This window comes from Eumetopias jubatus, unplaced genomic scaffold (assembly GCF_037043125.1).
Source record: "Eumetopias jubatus isolate StellerSeaLion01/CBP00866 unplaced genomic scaffold, mEumJub1_p1.0 scaffold_12, whole genome shotgun sequence".
Lineage (NCBI taxonomy): Eukaryota > Metazoa > Chordata > Mammalia > Carnivora > Otariidae > Eumetopias > Eumetopias jubatus.
In genome coordinates, this window is record NW_028274818.1 from 73171259 (window position 1) to 73187398 (window position 16140).

The 16140-nt window shown below is 49.3% G+C and overlaps 1 protein-coding gene across 1 annotated transcript in view; it reads left to right on the forward strand.

The window, feature by feature from the left end:
- The first annotated feature begins 4732 nt into the window (after positions 1 to 4732).
- Positions 4733 to 16140, forward strand: part of SEC14L5 (SEC14 like lipid binding 5) — a 37760-nt gene continuing 26352 nt past the window's right edge. Inside the window, exons 1-2 of the mRNA XM_028117674.2 lie at positions 4733 to 4816; positions 5542 to 5656. Coding sequence (XP_027973475.1) covers positions 5594 to 5656 — 63 coding nt within the window. The 5' untranslated portion in view covers positions 4733 to 4816; positions 5542 to 5593. The remainder of the gene's footprint in view (positions 4817 to 5541; positions 5657 to 16140) is intronic.

The following is a 16140-nucleotide window of genomic DNA, read 5'->3' on the forward strand; positions in this document are numbered from 1 at the left end:
AAAACTTGAAAAAAAAAGAAAAACCTTACCATTTTAGCCATTTTTAAGCGTATATAGTTCAGTGGCATCAAGTACATTCACGATGTTGTGCAATCCTCACCACCATCCATCCCCACAACCTTCTTTCTCATCTTGCAAAACTGAAACTCTGTTCCCATTAAACATTAACTCCCCATTTCCCCTCCCCCTCCCCCCGCACCCCCCCTTCCACTTTCTGTCTCTATGAATTTGACCACTCTAGGTCCTTCATATAATTGGAATTAAACAGTATTTATCCTTCTGTGACTGGCTTCTTCCACTGAGCGCAATGTCTTCAAGATTCATCCATGTTGTAGCATGTGGCAGAACCCTCTTCCTCTTTAAGGCTGGACAATATCCATGTTATCCCCATTTTAAAGGAGGGGACACTGTGGCCATATACACTGCAGGGACACTACAAGGCGGCAGGGTCAGAATTCGCACCCAGGTGAACCTGACTCTAGCACCCACTGCTCACCACTCTGCCACCCAACCCCCTCCCAAGTGCCACACTGACTCCCCGTGCACCCTACCTTTGCTCCCTCTCTCTTCCCTCCTCACTGAGAGCTCCTGGGGCTCAGACAGCCTTTTACTCACCTTTGGACCCTGCACCTGGTGGAGTCCCAAAGCTTGTGTGGAAGTGACTAGACCTGGGTGTGGACTGGGGGTCTAGGTGTGCAGTGCCTGGCTGTGCAGCCTCCTGGATCAGGCCCCTCCAGACTCAGCCTCTTGTTCCATCAAAGCTGTCCAATGACAGGTTACTACCTGCACACCTGTACGTAGCCAAGGACCCTGCCAAGGACCCCTGTGGCCCTCGAGATTCCCAAATCCAGGAAGTTCCTGAGTTGCACTCTGAGAAGGGAGAGGTACTTAGAGGCAGCCCTAGGACAAATGAGACGTGGTGTAGAAAGCAGATTGGAGGTTGCCAGGGGCTGGGAGAGGGAGAAAGGAGGGACTGCTTGATGGATACTGGTTTTCTTTTGGGATGATAAAAATGTTCTGGGACTAGATAGTGGTAGATAGTTGTGCAACCTTGTGAATATACAAAAAAAAAAACATTGAATTGTACACTTAAAATGGTTAAGATAACTTTTATGTATATTAACCACGATTAAAAAAATGTCCCATCCTCTCCAGCTTCAGCACCATCCTGGGGCACTCATGTATTCCAGAGCCCACATCAAGGGCCACTCACGTCCCCACAAGGGTCTGGACTTTGGATCTCCTCACTCTTAACCCCCTCTTTACTCCATCATTTCTTGGTGTCATACTGAGCTATCCAACTGAGGACATTTTCCTGCAGGACGGACACGTTCTGAAGATATCTGCATTTGGGCCCAGTTTTTTTACTCAAATAAATGCATTGCTAATGGTTGAATTTCCTGTGGCAGGGGCCCATCTGTGGGGGAGATATTCAGAGATGTGGGGGTGGTTTCTGGAGTCTTCAAAAATTACCTCACCACAAGGCAGCTTCGGCTTGGTCATTTCCGCAGGGCAAGTAGGAAGCAGCAGATAGAGGCTGAAGGTCCTGCCGTTGGGACTGCCCTCTCACCCCCCAGAGATCCCATGGACTCAGCCCATCCTTCTAGTACCTCCTTAGCCCAGAACAAAATGCCTGGATATCTTTATAGTACAGGCTGGAAAATCATATCTTCTGGGTAATTCAGCTACAGTCCTGGGCAGAAGAAGGCACTGGAGAACTAGAGTCCTTGGTTTGAGTTCCTTAGTAGCTGTGTGACTTTGGGCAAGTTACTTAATCTCTCTGTGCCATAGTGACCTTATATTTAAAATGAAGATTAAAATAGTTTTGATCTTAAAAGATTTTTTTTATTTTTTAAAAAGATTTTATTTATTTATTTGACAGACAGAGATAGCGAGAGCAGGAACACAAGCAGGAGGAGTGGGGGAGGGAGAAGCAGGCTCCCCCACCGAGCAGGGAGCCCGATGTGGGGCTCAATCCCAGAACCCTGGGATCACGACCAGAGCCGAAGGCAGACGCTTAAAGACTGAGCCACCCAGGCGCCCCTTAAAAGTTTTTTTTTTTTTAATTTAGATAATCATTTAACATAACGACTAACCGTTTTAACATTAACCATTTTGATGTGTACAATTCAGGGGCACTGAGTGTATTCATAATGTTGGGCAACCACCACCTCTATGGAGTTCCAAACATTTTCATCACTGCAGGGGTTGTTTTTGAGGATTAAATGTTTGTAAGGCTTTAGAACGGTGCCTGGAACAGTACGTGCCAAATAAGTGCTCAATAGATGGTAGGAATAATCAGAAATAGAACGGTGCTCATAATAGGTAACACTTGCTGGACAGTGCTATTAATTCGTTTCCCTCCAACCGGAGGAGGAGGGAGTTAGGGTCTCACTCTACTTTGGGCTGCATTTTCCACTTTGAGCTTTCCGAACCCACCCGGCTGTGCCCCACGCCTCCCCGCCCGGGCCCAGAGTCCCATCCTCACAGGTTGGGAGCAGGGGAGACGCTGCTGGTAGCGAGGAAACCTGAGGCCTCCCCCTCAGTCTCAGAGCCTCTCCTCCGCTCCTGGGACTCTTCCTGGCCCGCTCCCTGCATCTCCCACGCCCGCTCCTGCTCCCCCAAGCTGTCACCTTCTGTGGCAAAGGAGACATGTGTGTGGGTGGGTAGCCAAGATTCTGCCAGAACCGAAGGGAGTGAATTGGAGTGGAAGCACGCCCACATCTGGGAGGAGCTCTGGCGAGCGGACCTCCCCCGCTTATGAGCGCCCCGCCTCCCACTCTGGGCCGGCGTTTAGTTCGAGCACTCCAGGATCTGCAAACGCTTGGAAGGACCCCCACGATCTGCCAGCCAGCACCACCAGACTTGTCCACTCAAAGAATCACTTGGGGACTTGTTGAACAGGCAGATTCCTAGCCTCCTCTGAGCGGTGCCCGGGAATCTGCATTTTAACATGTGCTCTGCTGAAAGGAGTCTGAGGAGCTGGAGAGTTTGGGACAGACTGTTCCTCCCCACCTTTCTAGGTGTGAACATCCCGCTCTCTGGTTACTTAGTGCCAATTTAACGCCTTCCGTGCTGTAACAACAGCTAAGTGTTAGTGCTCACTACGCGCCCGGCACTGACGCCTAGGACAAGCAGGCGAGTTTCCTTGCTGAGCCCCGGGTACAGCGGAAACATCCCTGGAGCCCATCTCCCGCAATAATTCCCCTTGGTGCGCGGACCCTGGAGTCGTGGACTGTCGTTTGCTGCCACCTTGTGGCAGGAATGGCAACTTTGCGCTCCATTTCCGTTCTTGGTAACTTTAATTGAAAGAATGCGCTGACCACCTACTGTGTGCCCGGTACCCAGTACGGTCCTGGGGTCCTGGGGGCGGATGAATAAGACAGACATGGTCCCTGCCTCACGGAGCTCACAGTCTCCCGGGACAGTCAATAACGCACAGATAAATAAAATGAATGAATAAATGATTACAGAGTGTGACACATGCTAGAAAGGAAACGAACAAGGGCTGGTTATCATAGGATGCAAAGGCCTATGTATTCGCTAAACAGAGCATTGTCACACCCTTTCCCTGTCCAGGACTGTGGGCCACGCGAGGGCAGGTGTGTCTGCCTGATTCCCCTTTGGGAATGGGTGAAGTCACCCAGTGCTGGCACATAGTAGATGCTCAGTAAATGACCAGTGAATGAATACACGGAGGACAAGGTTGTCCAGCGCCAGCTTGTTAGCTCTAACAGGCCGAATAGATAGGGAGCGGGAAGGGAGGGCTTTGGAAGGGAGGCTGGGTCCCTAGGGATCTTGAGAGAGCTAGATGGGTTTGGGTATGAACTAAAAGGAGATGATGGCCAAATGTCACCCTCCCAGGGAGGCCCTGGTCCATCCTGTTTCAAATTGTACCCTCACTTCGTTCACTCCTTGAACCCTTTCCCTGCTTACCTTTTCTCCTTGGTACTTTTCACTATCTCACATACTATATACTTCCTTATTTGTTTAATGTCTGGCCCCCCCATTAATGTAAGCTCCAGGAGGGCTAGGATTTTTGTGTTTTGTTCGCTTAATGACTCTCCAGCACCTGGAAGGACATGACACTTAGTAGGTACTCTGTAAACCTACGCAGAGTGAATGAATGATGCATGGGTGGGGCTTGGGGCAGAGCCAATATGGATCTAGGAGTAGCCCATGGGAGGGGCGGGGCTCAGAGACTAGGCGATCGGGGTAATCCGAGTATGAAAGTAAATCTTACTCAGAGGGGAGGGGCTGGGCGGGGCAAAGGTCCGCGTGGGGGCAGAGCTAGACTGGGGGTGGAGCCTTGGGGGGGTTCTTCCCGGGGCTGGGCCATTTTCGAGGCTTGCAGTCTTCGGGGCGGGACCAGTATAGGGGCGGGGCCTACCTGAGGCGTGGCCAATCTGGAGAAAGGGCCGGGCTGGGCGTAGTCAAACGGGGGATAAATAAAGGAAGGGAGGGGCTAAGGCTGGGGAATGGCTAGGGCAGGACCAGCCAAGGGCCCGGGAAATCTGGGCGGGGCCGAAGCAGGGTGGCATGGGCGGGGCCAGGCTAGGGGCGGGGCTAGGCCGGATTCTTCGCTGTCCCAGGTCCTGGAGCACTCCCGCCAGCCAGGTCTCGCTCCCGCCCTGCAGGCCCCTCCCTGGCTGGCCGGGCCCCAGGAAGCGCAAGGCAGGACGCCCAAGGCTGGGCGGCCGCGGTCGGGCCTCGCCCCAGACGCTGCGCTCCGGGCCAGGCGTCCACTGGGGGCCCTGGCGGACTCAGCTCCGTACTAACCCCCGGGGCTACGTCCCCGGAGACTCCGAGGGCGACGGTGAGCAGGGCTGTGGGGGCCTGCGAGTGCATACGTGTGTGCGTGGATGTGCATACCGGTGTATGTGCGAGTGTGTGGACGTTTGTGCGCACCAGGGGAATTGTGTGCGTGCGCGGAGTTGGGTAGGTGTGAGCTCCAGGGAGCTGAGTGTGTGTGCGAAGTTGCATGTGTGTGCAAGGGCAGTCCCGTGTGGGAGGTGGGTCGTGCATGTGTGTGCCTGTGTGTGTGTTACAGAGACAGTGCATGTGAAATTTAGTGAAGACTGTGTGTGTATGCAGCGTATCTTGGAGGAAAATGGGAGGGCAGGTGCAATGATACTTGGGGATCTATAGGGTCGGGACGTCTGTGGCGAGCTGTGGGGTGCGTGGGTGGGCGGTGAATTGTGGGAGTGTAAGAGTTGCAAAGGTGTGTTTCCATGTGAGCGGCAATGAGGGGTGCTGCTGCGGGCCTCAGTGTGAAGGGGTGGGGACCGAGGAAAGTTTGGGTACTGATTGCTCTTTGAGGGATGAGTGTGATCTGGAGCAGTGGGTAATGGACAGGGCAGGTGTTTGGGGCCTGGCTCAGAGTAATTTGGTGATCACATCAGTCCCCTTGCTTTGAGGGCTGGGGAAATGTGTGGGTGGAACCTGAAGGGGCTGGGCTTGGCCCTTGCTTGGGGAAGCAGTGGGCAGGGTTCTTGCTTCAGGTGGAGGGAGCTGCTGCCTTACCAGTCACCTGTCACCCAGGCTCTGTGTTCACTCCTACCTGGGTGGCTTCTGTTGGCGCTCCTGCGAGAACATGGTGCAGAAGTATCAGTCTCCTGTCCGAATCTACAAGTACCCATTTGAGCTGGTCATGGCGGTGAGTGACCCCTGATTCTCCAGCCCCTTGTGTGATGGTTAGAGGGACACAGGAGGTCAGCTATGCAGGAATGAGAGGAAGCCCCTCAGTCCCCCCAAATGAGAAGGAATTATTGAGTTGCTCTGCTGACCTGGTGGGTCAGGCTTCTCACTAGTGACCCCTCCACCCAGTCACCCCAGCCTTCACCACAGCCTCTGGAATCCTTGCCCACTGACCGGATCATGATGTACCTTTCTTTCTTTCTCCTCAATGAAGCAGCCTTGTTCTCTCATCTCAAGCTCCTCTAACAGAAAACAAAGATATCGTGGGCCAAGCCACTGCTGTCATTTGTGTAATGCTAATAATAATAATAATAGTAAATATACTAATTAATGATGATGATGGTAGCAGCCATTCACCGAGGGTTTACAGGGCCAAGTCTTTACATACATTGTTTCATTTTTCTCATTTTACCTTCACTTAACTGAAGCTTGGAAGGGTGAAGGGGTGGCCCCAAGTTCCGTGGCTGAGAAGAGGTAGAGCCAGGGTTCAGACCCATGCAGGGGGTACTCCTGAGCCATCATTTTTACCACCACTCCCCCAGGGTCCTCCTTCTGTTTGCACACCACTTTTCCTTTCCCTCAAGGAAGCTGAGAGAGGGCCAGTGTGCAGCAAGGGCAGTCGTTTTCAAGGTGGCTTCAGACTCACTCTATGTAAGTCAGGCAGCCAGTCAGCTGAGGGACTAGAATTGACTCCCAAGCTCTTGGCCTCCTGAATCAATGGTCTTTGCACCATGGGGCAGGTGCTGTAAATAGGCAGATGTAACTTTCCTTCTGGGGACCATCCCTCTGCCTCTCAGAGGTCCCATTCCTTGGGGAAAAGGAGGCAATGCTATGGTCTTGTGTTAGGAGTGAATGAGAAATGTGTAGTGCCTCTGGCCCACTGCCTGGCACACAGTCAGCACTCACAAAATGTGGTTGTCCCTGCTCTTCCACCACATGGTGTTATAAATGATTGTATTGAAAGTGCAAGAAACACTGGCATCCACCTGCGTCCTCCCCATCCCAGCCTGGCTGCTTAACTTCAGCCTTTGATTCAAGGACTTTCATATCAATTGGTACCTTTGTGGGTGTGTGTCCTGCCTGATCTTATTCTACAAAGCTACCTATGTATGTGTTTATAATCACATAATGGATTTTAAAGCATCTGGAGTCATTCATACATGTTGTGTTGTTATGTGCAGATGATTCCAGGGCAAGAGGCAGGGGGCAGGCCTGGGGTTGTATTGACCAGCTAGGTGACCTTGAGCAAGTTACTTAACCTCTCTGAGCCTCCATTCCCCATCTCTAAATGAGGAGTACGTGGTTTCCAAATCCAGGCTTTGTGCCAATGGATTAAATGAGTCGATATACGTAAAGCTCCCAATGCAAGGTCTGGCACAGACCAAATGCTGTTACCATTATGGTTGTTGCCGTGTGTGGCTGTGTGATGAGGGTGGGACACCCTCCCTCCCGTAATGAGGGTGGGACACCAGGGGATGATGAAGAGTCAGAGGCGCTAGGTTCTTGCTGCGGCTCTGCTGTGCTCTGGCTGTGTGTGGTTGAAAAGTTACTGAATTTCTCTGAGCTTTGGTTTTCCATTTGTGAAATGGGGATGGTTATATGCACTTCACAGAGTTGTCATGAGGATTAAAGTTTATATATATATATATGTTATAAATACATATTATAATATATATTATAACGTAGGGGGAATAGGGGGGTGGGGGGCAGGTGCCCTGCAAAGAGCTTGGTCCATACCAAATAGACAATAAATGGCAGCTAAATATAAATACTTGTCTTCTGTCTAAGGCTCCAGGCAGCTCACGTATTCTAAGACCCTAGGACTCATTCATTTATTCATTTAAAATAAGAGAGACACCATTCTGACCCTTCTGGAACAATCCAGGGCCCTGTGGTTTTCTACTATGAAACTGAGACAAATAACTGTAAAATGGAAAACTAATACTGTTTTATTATTGCATGAGCTTAATAAATGTAAATTTAATTTAGCATATTTAGGATTCTCAAAAATATTTACAATTGTTGCACTTTAAAATAAAACACGCCAGCTAAAGTAGCATGTAAGTCTGTATAAATAAGACTAGGAAAGTATTCACATTGAATTTACCGGAGTATGTTAAGCATATTTTGTAAGCTTCCTGTTTCATAAACGAAGGCAGGACTCCCTTTACTCCCCTATCTATTAACAATCCCTAGGTGTTGCTGCATAGAGGCTTGTGGGCACAGTAGGAAACAAAGGTTTTCAGATACTTATTATCTGTATCTGCATTAATTTATTTGTATTTCTCAAAGGGACAGCCTTGCCCACGTTTCCTTATCCTCCATACAATTCTTGTTGGTGAAAAGGCCCCAAACCTCTGCAATGTTACCGACAAAGCCACTTTGCCGACTGTTTACAAAATGTCATTGTCCCCAAAATAGCTGCATAACTCAACATAACTTGCATGCTGTGTGGGCACAAAAGGGTTTTTCTGCACTTAATGTCCGTCTTTGTTTCTCAGCTAAACACTTGCCTTCAGTTTGGGTCAGATGCCAGGGAAGTTTCAGATGGACTCAGCTATTCTCAGTGCATCCGAATGACCAGATGAGCTGGCCTTTGGTTTTTCTGTTTAACAAAACTGACTTCAGAATTGAAGCATTCCTTGCTTCAGAAGTCCACAAGGAACAAACACAAATGACTAAAACCGAACTCAAGGAACTGGTTATAAAATAGCACTGAGCCAACCTTTCTAGACGGAGCTTAAAAAATTACCCCCCCCCCCAAATTTTTTTCTTTCATTTCAAAAATTTAACTAATCCAGTGAATGGGTGTCTCTCTCCTTGGGCCATATCCCCTGATGTGAATTTTGTTTCTGAAGGGTGAGATTCCAAGGACCTTTGCTTCCTTCTTTCTTGATTGTATTCTGTATTATTTGGTTCAAAACAGTGCGCTCGTATTATCTTGGTAAACAGAGGGAAACAATTAAGACAATGGAGGTAGCTGTGTATCCAAGGTTGGAAAGGGTCTTTGGTCCCTTTGTGTGTGGGGTCCCAGAAGGTGGTGGTGGGGTCTTTGTGCAGAGAACACAAAGGCCGTGTCTTGGACTTCAGACAGTGGTCCCTTGAGCATCAAAGGCCACTCTCTGGTCAGCCTGCACCCTGTTGTGAATGGATTCCGGGTTATCTGGGCTCTCCTCCCAGATAGATGGTGGTGAAGAGCCAGATCCATCCTCTGGGTCCCTGCTCCGATTTCTCAGCTGGAAAATGGAGGATAATAAAGCCTCTTGCTCTACCAAGAGTGGAAGTGTGAGGATTGAAAGAAGGGACAGGGGTGCCTGGACAGGGCCTGGCATATTGTTCATGCTGGTGAAATATTACTTAGGTTTATTGTTATTATGTATGGTTCTAACAGCTTTATTGAGTTATAACTCACATACCCGATTAAAAGGTTCAAGTCAGTGGTTTTTAGTATTCATAGAGTTGTGTACCCATCACCACCATCAGTTTTAGAACATTTCATTGCCCCCAAAAGAAACCCTGTTCCCATTTGCAGTCCTCTCCAATCCCTACACCCTCAGCCCCTGACAACCACTAGTCTACCTTCTGTCTCTGTAGACTTAACTATTTAGGACATTTCATGTAAGTGGAATCATAGAATATGTGGCCCTTGGTGACGGGCTTCTCTCACTCAACATCATGTTTTCAAGGTTCATCCAGGTTGTAGCATGTCAGCACTTCACTCCTTTTTATGGCTGAGTCATATTTCGTTGCCTGGATAGACCACATTTGTTTTCCACTCATCAGTGGAAGGATTTTTTCCAATGTTGGCCTATTACAAATAACACCGCTATGAACACTGAGGCCCAAGTTTTTGTGTGGACATATTCCTTCCAAAGAAATCCCTGCCATGAATGGTAGTGATCGTTTGTGGGTTTAGGCAAATTTTATCTTAAATGTTATTTAATAAACATGTTCACAGTGCTTATGAGGTCCCAGGCACTGTTCTGAGCCCATTCAAATATTAAGTTGTGTACTTCTCCTAAGCACCCCAAGAGATAGGTTCTCTGGGTAGCACCATTCTACTAGAGGAGGAAACTGAGAAATGAGAAGGATGAATGGATTCCGCAAGGCTACAGAGCAAACATGAAGCAGGTGGGGACAATTGCAGGCAGTTCAGCTCCAGAATTTACATTCCCAATCATGAGCTCTGCCATTTCTCAGAGCTGAGGATCTCAACTCATTGGGGTGGCATCTGGGCCTAGTGAGTAGTCTGGCTGGGATGGTTACCACCAGGACTGTGTCCCAAATGCCTGCACTCCATCAGGACCCCACAAAAGGGAGCACAGCCGGAACCCACAGACCCTGGCCTTCTGGTGGGGGGGCAGCCAATGCTGACAGAGCCTGGCAGAGGTTACCTACCAGATGCTCTGTGTGCCCAGCTCTTAAGTCCAGCTCAGAGGCAGGAATTTTCATAGCAGCCTTGGCTGCAGTGGGAGGGAAAACTAAGGTTTACAGAGGGTACGGAGACTATCTCCTAGTCAGTACCTTCATTGGCTAGGGCTGCGTAACAATGTACCATGACTGGGTGGCTTAGAACAACAGAAATCTAGAGGCCAGCCATCCAAGATCAAGGTGTCAGCAGGGCTGAACCTCCTCTGAAGATACTTTGGAAGGATCTGTTCCAGGATTCTCTCCTGGCTTCTGGTAGTTCTTTAGCATGTGGTGGCATAACTCCAACCTTCACATGGTGTGTTTCCTCTGTGTGTGTGCCTCTGGGTCCAAATTTCCTTTTTTATAAGGAAGGACACCAGTCATATTGGATTTATAAATACACTCTAGTGACCTCATTTTAACCTGATTACCTCTGTAAAGATCCTCTTTCCAAATAAGGTCACATCCAACATACCTTTTCTGGGGGAACATAATTCAGCCCATTATGCTCAGTAAATGGCATCATCAGAGATTTGAATTTAGGGAAATCTGACCCTATAGCCTGTGCTCACAGCCAGACATTCCAGATTCGGGCGCTGATGTTCCGTAAACACCTGTGCACCAGTGGCCACAGCTGTTTCACGAATGACCTGGCTGCCTCTTGTCAGGGCACTGCCCCGGGATCCCAGTGGGGCTCCCAAGCCCCGTGACTTCAGCTCATCTCAGATTCTGCAAATCCAAAGAAGGAAGATGGCTTGGAGTAGAATTTCCTTAGCAATAGGCTTTACACACAGAGGAAGGGTTATGGAGGTGAGAGCTGTCATCAGCAATTAAGTGTTAAAATATTTAAAGACCTGGCCTTTTGTACTTAAAACAGCTTGTAATTTAGCAAATGAGTTATTAATAAGGAGCAGCATCTAGAGGTAAATCCTTGCAGCTCAGGCCAGGGCAGTTACAGTTGGACCCGTTGTTATGGGCATAGTTTTAACAAAGCAACAGGGGCCTTATTTAAATGAGTTTAAATTAGTTCCCTGGAGCCCATCATCTGATCCTGTTGCTAACAGATTAAGGGAAGCGACATCTTCCATCCTGGATTTCTTACAGGGACCTGAGGCGTTCTGATTTGGGCTGGGAGAACAGAGGCGATCCACTGCCTAGCAAAGTGATTGTATGAATTCAGAAGCAAATTTTAGGTCCTCACTCATTAGTTTATGTAAATATTAATTCCCACATGTGTTCATGTATGCATCCTACGAATATTTATTGAGTTTCACTGTGTGCTAAGCAGCATGCTAGGTGTAGGGGCTACAACATAGTGGATTCCTAGCACTTTTTGAAATGCATTGTGATTCTGTTCGTTTGCTTCCTTGCTTGTTTATATGGGCCTTTCTCATTAAATTAAGCTTCAGGAAGGCGAGGGCGAAGTCTATCTTGTTCTGGTTCTCCTGACACCATCCTTTCCTGCCCTCATGGAGCTTGCAGTGATGTGTGTGTATGCGTGTGTGTGTGTGTGTGTGTGTGTGTGTGTGTGTGTTTCTGAGAGAGAGAGAGAGAGAGAGAGAGAGAGAGAGAGAGAGAGAGAGGAACCAGGCAAATGCCATGTAGAGTGATTCCTAATAGGGAATGCACAGGGTGTTGTAGGAACAGGGGGAGGGCCCATTGATTGTCAGCTGAAGGTCTTTTAGGTCCTTCAGGCTGAGCCTTGCCAAGGGCAGGAGGGTCCACTTTGTGCAGAGAAGGAGACCTTCTCTCTGAAGGAATAAATGTGGCTCATCTGGGCTCCAGTGTGAGTTAGAAAGTGATTGGCAGGGTCAATTTTTCTGTTCAAGGAACTTGGGAGCTTTGGAAGGCTTTAAGCATGAGTGACATGATCAGATTTAGGGTTTAAATGGATTGGAGGGGGTTTTCCATCCTAGAGGCCTGGAGAACGTGGGGAAGCAGAGGTGACAGAGGCTGGGCACATTCCGGAGACACTTGAAAAATCTCAAATAGTGTTTCCCTCCCATCGCGATCCTGACATACTGCTAAATGTCAAGATGCTCTGGGCTGGCCTCCCTGCCTCCCAGTCCCTCCCTGAGCCATCAAGGGCACCAGCTGATCCTGGAAGTTTGTGGGTACAGAGTGTGTTCAGAGGAGGAGAGTTTCCTCCACCCTGCTCCCCATGCGTGGGTGAGAATCCACAGCAGGTTTTTTTGTGCAGTTGCCGGGCGGGGCGACCAGCCTATGCGCTCCATCCCCCAGTGCTGGAGAAGCCAGGCGTTCTGACGGTGTGGCCTCCCGAGGCAGAGACACAGTCCTGGCCAGGGCAGAGGGACATCCAGATCTGATTCATGCAAAGAAAGGATAGAATAGGAAGGAATAATACCTCGGCCCCATTAATGGCACCCCATGCTACAGCCTCAGTCAGGACCAGGAAATTGAAAAACAGGCAGAATTGTTCCCTGGCCTTTTGTTCGGGGCTGATTCACTGGCCAAGAGTGGCGGCTGCATGGCTCTCGTGACCACAGACGGGAACTACTGAGGCATTTATTCACCTGTGCAGTAGGCACCTGCAAGGACTCAGCTTTGTGCAGGTGGAGCGTAAACAGCGATACACGGGCACAGGTTACCTGCTGGGCCTGCCGCAGTGCACTGGCAGGTGCGGACAGAGCCCACTTATGGGGAGATGAGGGTCCTGTGCTGCCCCACCTGCTCTTTCATGTAGATCTATGTCAATGGTTCTAACTTCCTGCTTTCTTTCCCCAGCACCTGCTCCTCCCTCCCTCTCAGCCTCCTTTCCTTCCTTCCTTCGTTTCTTCCTTCAGCAAATATGGGCCGGGCTTCTAGAGCATCCCAGGTGTTGTACAAGGACACTGGGGAATCCAGGGGTGAAGAAAATAGACATAGAGACTGAGGTGTTGACTAAAAACAAACACACAGACATGATATTCTACTCCAAATCACAGCCAATGCTCCCGGCAGGGCTATAAACCACCCAGGAGATGGGGCTTACTCTTTTTTTTTTTTCTTCAAAAAATCTGTGGTAAAATATACATAATGCAAAATTTCCCATTTTAACCATTTTTAGGTGTACAGTTCAGTTCAGCATTAAACGCATTCATAGTGTGGTGCAGCTCTCACCACCATCTATCCCCAGAATTCTTTTGTCTTCCCAAACTGACACCCTGCCCCCATTAAACACCAACTCCCCGTCCCTCCTGCCCCTCCCAGCCCCTGGCGTCCACCCTTCTACTCTCTGCCAGGGAATCTGACTATTCTAGGGACCTCACACAAGCGGAACCGTGCAGTATGTGTCCTTTTGCGTCTGGCTTCTTTCACTGAGTGCGATGTCTTTGAGGTTCATCCATGTTGTAGCAGGTGTCCATGCTGCCTTCCTTTTTATGGCTGAATCATATTCCCCTCTATGGATGGACCACATTTTGTTTATCCACGCATCCGTCGAAGGACACTTGGGATGTTTCTACCGTTTGGCTACTGTGCATGATTCTGTACAAATATCTGTTCCTCTCGTCCATTTAAAAGTCTACGATGTCATGTCTGGCACTGCGCTCTGTGCCTTAAACATATTATCTACCTTTAATCTTTACTGTAGTCCTTACGAAGTAGGTATCACCATCATTCTCGTTATCTTCTCTTTCTCTCTCTCTCTCTCTTTTTTTTCCGAGAAAACTGAGTCTCAAAAGGTTGAACTGGCAAGGGGCAGAGGTAGCATCTAAACCCCGTGCTCTGCTTCTGCCGTGCTGCCCACACCCGAGCCTTGCCCCCTTGCTGCATCCAGATGCCCTGGCTGCAGGGTCCTGCCTCTTTGTCTCCATATTTTGCCTCCCCCGAGCTGGCTTTGACTAGACTGGCAGCAGGTTATCCAGCTCCAGGACCCTCTGGGCATACCCGTTTTTATAGATTGTATCCAGCAGTCAAACGGCTCCAGTGGTGTGTTCTCCTGGTTCTACCATGCCCACTACCCTTAGCTCTAGCTAAGCAACTTGGCCAAAACTGGGGGGAATCCATACAGTAGAATATGGTTCAGCCACGAAAAGGAATGAGGCACTGACTCCTGCCACAATGCGGATGAGCCTTGAAAACACGATGCCAAGTGAGAGAAGCCAGGCGCAAAAGGCCACATACTGTATGATTCCACTCCCATGGAATGTCCAGAAACAGCAAATTTGCCGAGATCGAAAGTGGATTAGTGGTTGCCTAGGGCTGGGGTAGGGGCACTAGGGATTGACTGTAATGGGTAAGGAATTTCTTTTTGGAGCGATGACATGTTCTGGAACTAGATGATGGTGATGGATGTACAACTTTGTGAATGTGCTAAAACCCACGGAATCGAACACTTTAAAAGGGTGCATTTTAGGGGCTCCTGGGTGGCTCAGTCGGTTAAGCATCTGCCTTCGGTTCAGGTCATGATCTCAGGGTCCTGGGATCTACTCTTGCCTTGGGCTTCCTGCTTAGCAGGGAAGCCTACTTCTCCCTCTGCCGCTCCCCCTGCTTGTGCTCTCTCTCTCTTGCTCTCTCTCAAGTAAATAAATAAAATGTTTTTTTAAAGGGTGCATTTTATGGTATGAGAATTCTATCTCAGTTTTAAAAAAAAGTTGGGGGAGCTGAGAGGATTGATATTCGTCAGTTCTGGGGTCTTCCACGCTTGCAGGGGGCGTGTGGGGGTCATCAAGAAAGGCTCCTGAGGAGTGTGACGGGAGGTGTGTGCCTCCGTGTGAGGTCATACAGTGCTCAGTGCCCCGAATCCAGCCTGCAACATGGAAAGGGAAGGCAAAGTACTGGGCCAGAGTACGTTAGCGCAGTTTGGATCTTCTTTCCACACTCTTGGTGGAAGGTTTGGGGTAAGCAGCTTCCAGCTTTTTTTGAATTTGCATGAGGAAGAGCAGGAAGGAAGGAGGGGTGGGGGGAGGAGGGAGCAGCTGTCAAGTGATTAGCAGAAATAGCTTTTCTGTACTTTATAGAATCTCACTCTTTTTTAAAATTTAAATTTATTTAACAAATGCTTATGTAGAACGAACCATGTGCTAGGCACTGTTCTCAGCACTTTACAAAAACGGACTCCTTTATTCCCCCCTACACATCCCACCACTCAGCAAGGTAGCTACTTTTCTTATTCTCCTTCTAACAAAACGAGCACATTAAGGAACTGAGAGCCCGATGACGCGTTCAAGGCCACACAGTTGGTAAGAAGCAGAGCAGAGATTTGGACCCAGAGTCCGTACCCTTAATGGGTTTGGGATGTTGTCATTCACTCATTCATCATGTAAATGCCTACTGTTGACTGTGTCATTTTGACAAGCCCTGGGGATTTGGTGGGAGGAGGAGAAGCTCCCTGCCAGGGGCCGATGACTTCTTGTCAGCGGGTGTGACGCACAAATGAAGGAAACGGTACAACCAGGTGCTCACTGGGAGTGAATTGCTTTACAGATGAGCCTGAAGGGAGACAAGGGGACATGCCCATGTTCGAGGCTGCCCAGTTGGAGGTAGGCAGGTCTGGCTAGGAGTCCAGCTGCCCATCTCCACATGCTAAGTGTGTCACTGTGGATTTTTACAGGACGGAGGTCCATGGGAGGCAGTCAACGGAAGTTTCCACTGGTCTCTGCCTACCCCAGCTGCGGCCCTGCATGGGCGGGTTCTGGGCCTTGGACCAGCTTCCTTTCTGAGTGAGGAGGTTTGGGTGTCCCTCTCTAGCCACCTGGCAGAAGGGCTGTAACCGAATCCTTCTGCTACCTTGTGTTCCTGGGGAGGCGGGGAGGCGACCATGTGCTTGTTCAGCACAGAGAAGCTCAGGCATGATTTGTTGGGACAGGAGCCCGTGGGGAGGATCCTGTGGACTGTTTGGTCCTATAAGACCCTGTGATGTGCCAAAGGCAAATGTACCCCTGACTTAACTGGTTTTAGGCCAGCAGGACTCAGTATTTCCAAACTATTGACACTAGTGCTGTAACCAAAATCCCCTGAGAGGCAGGACAGGGTGGTTCGGGGCTGGGGTCTGGGTCAGATGGGCCTATGCTCCAGCCCCACCACTTACTG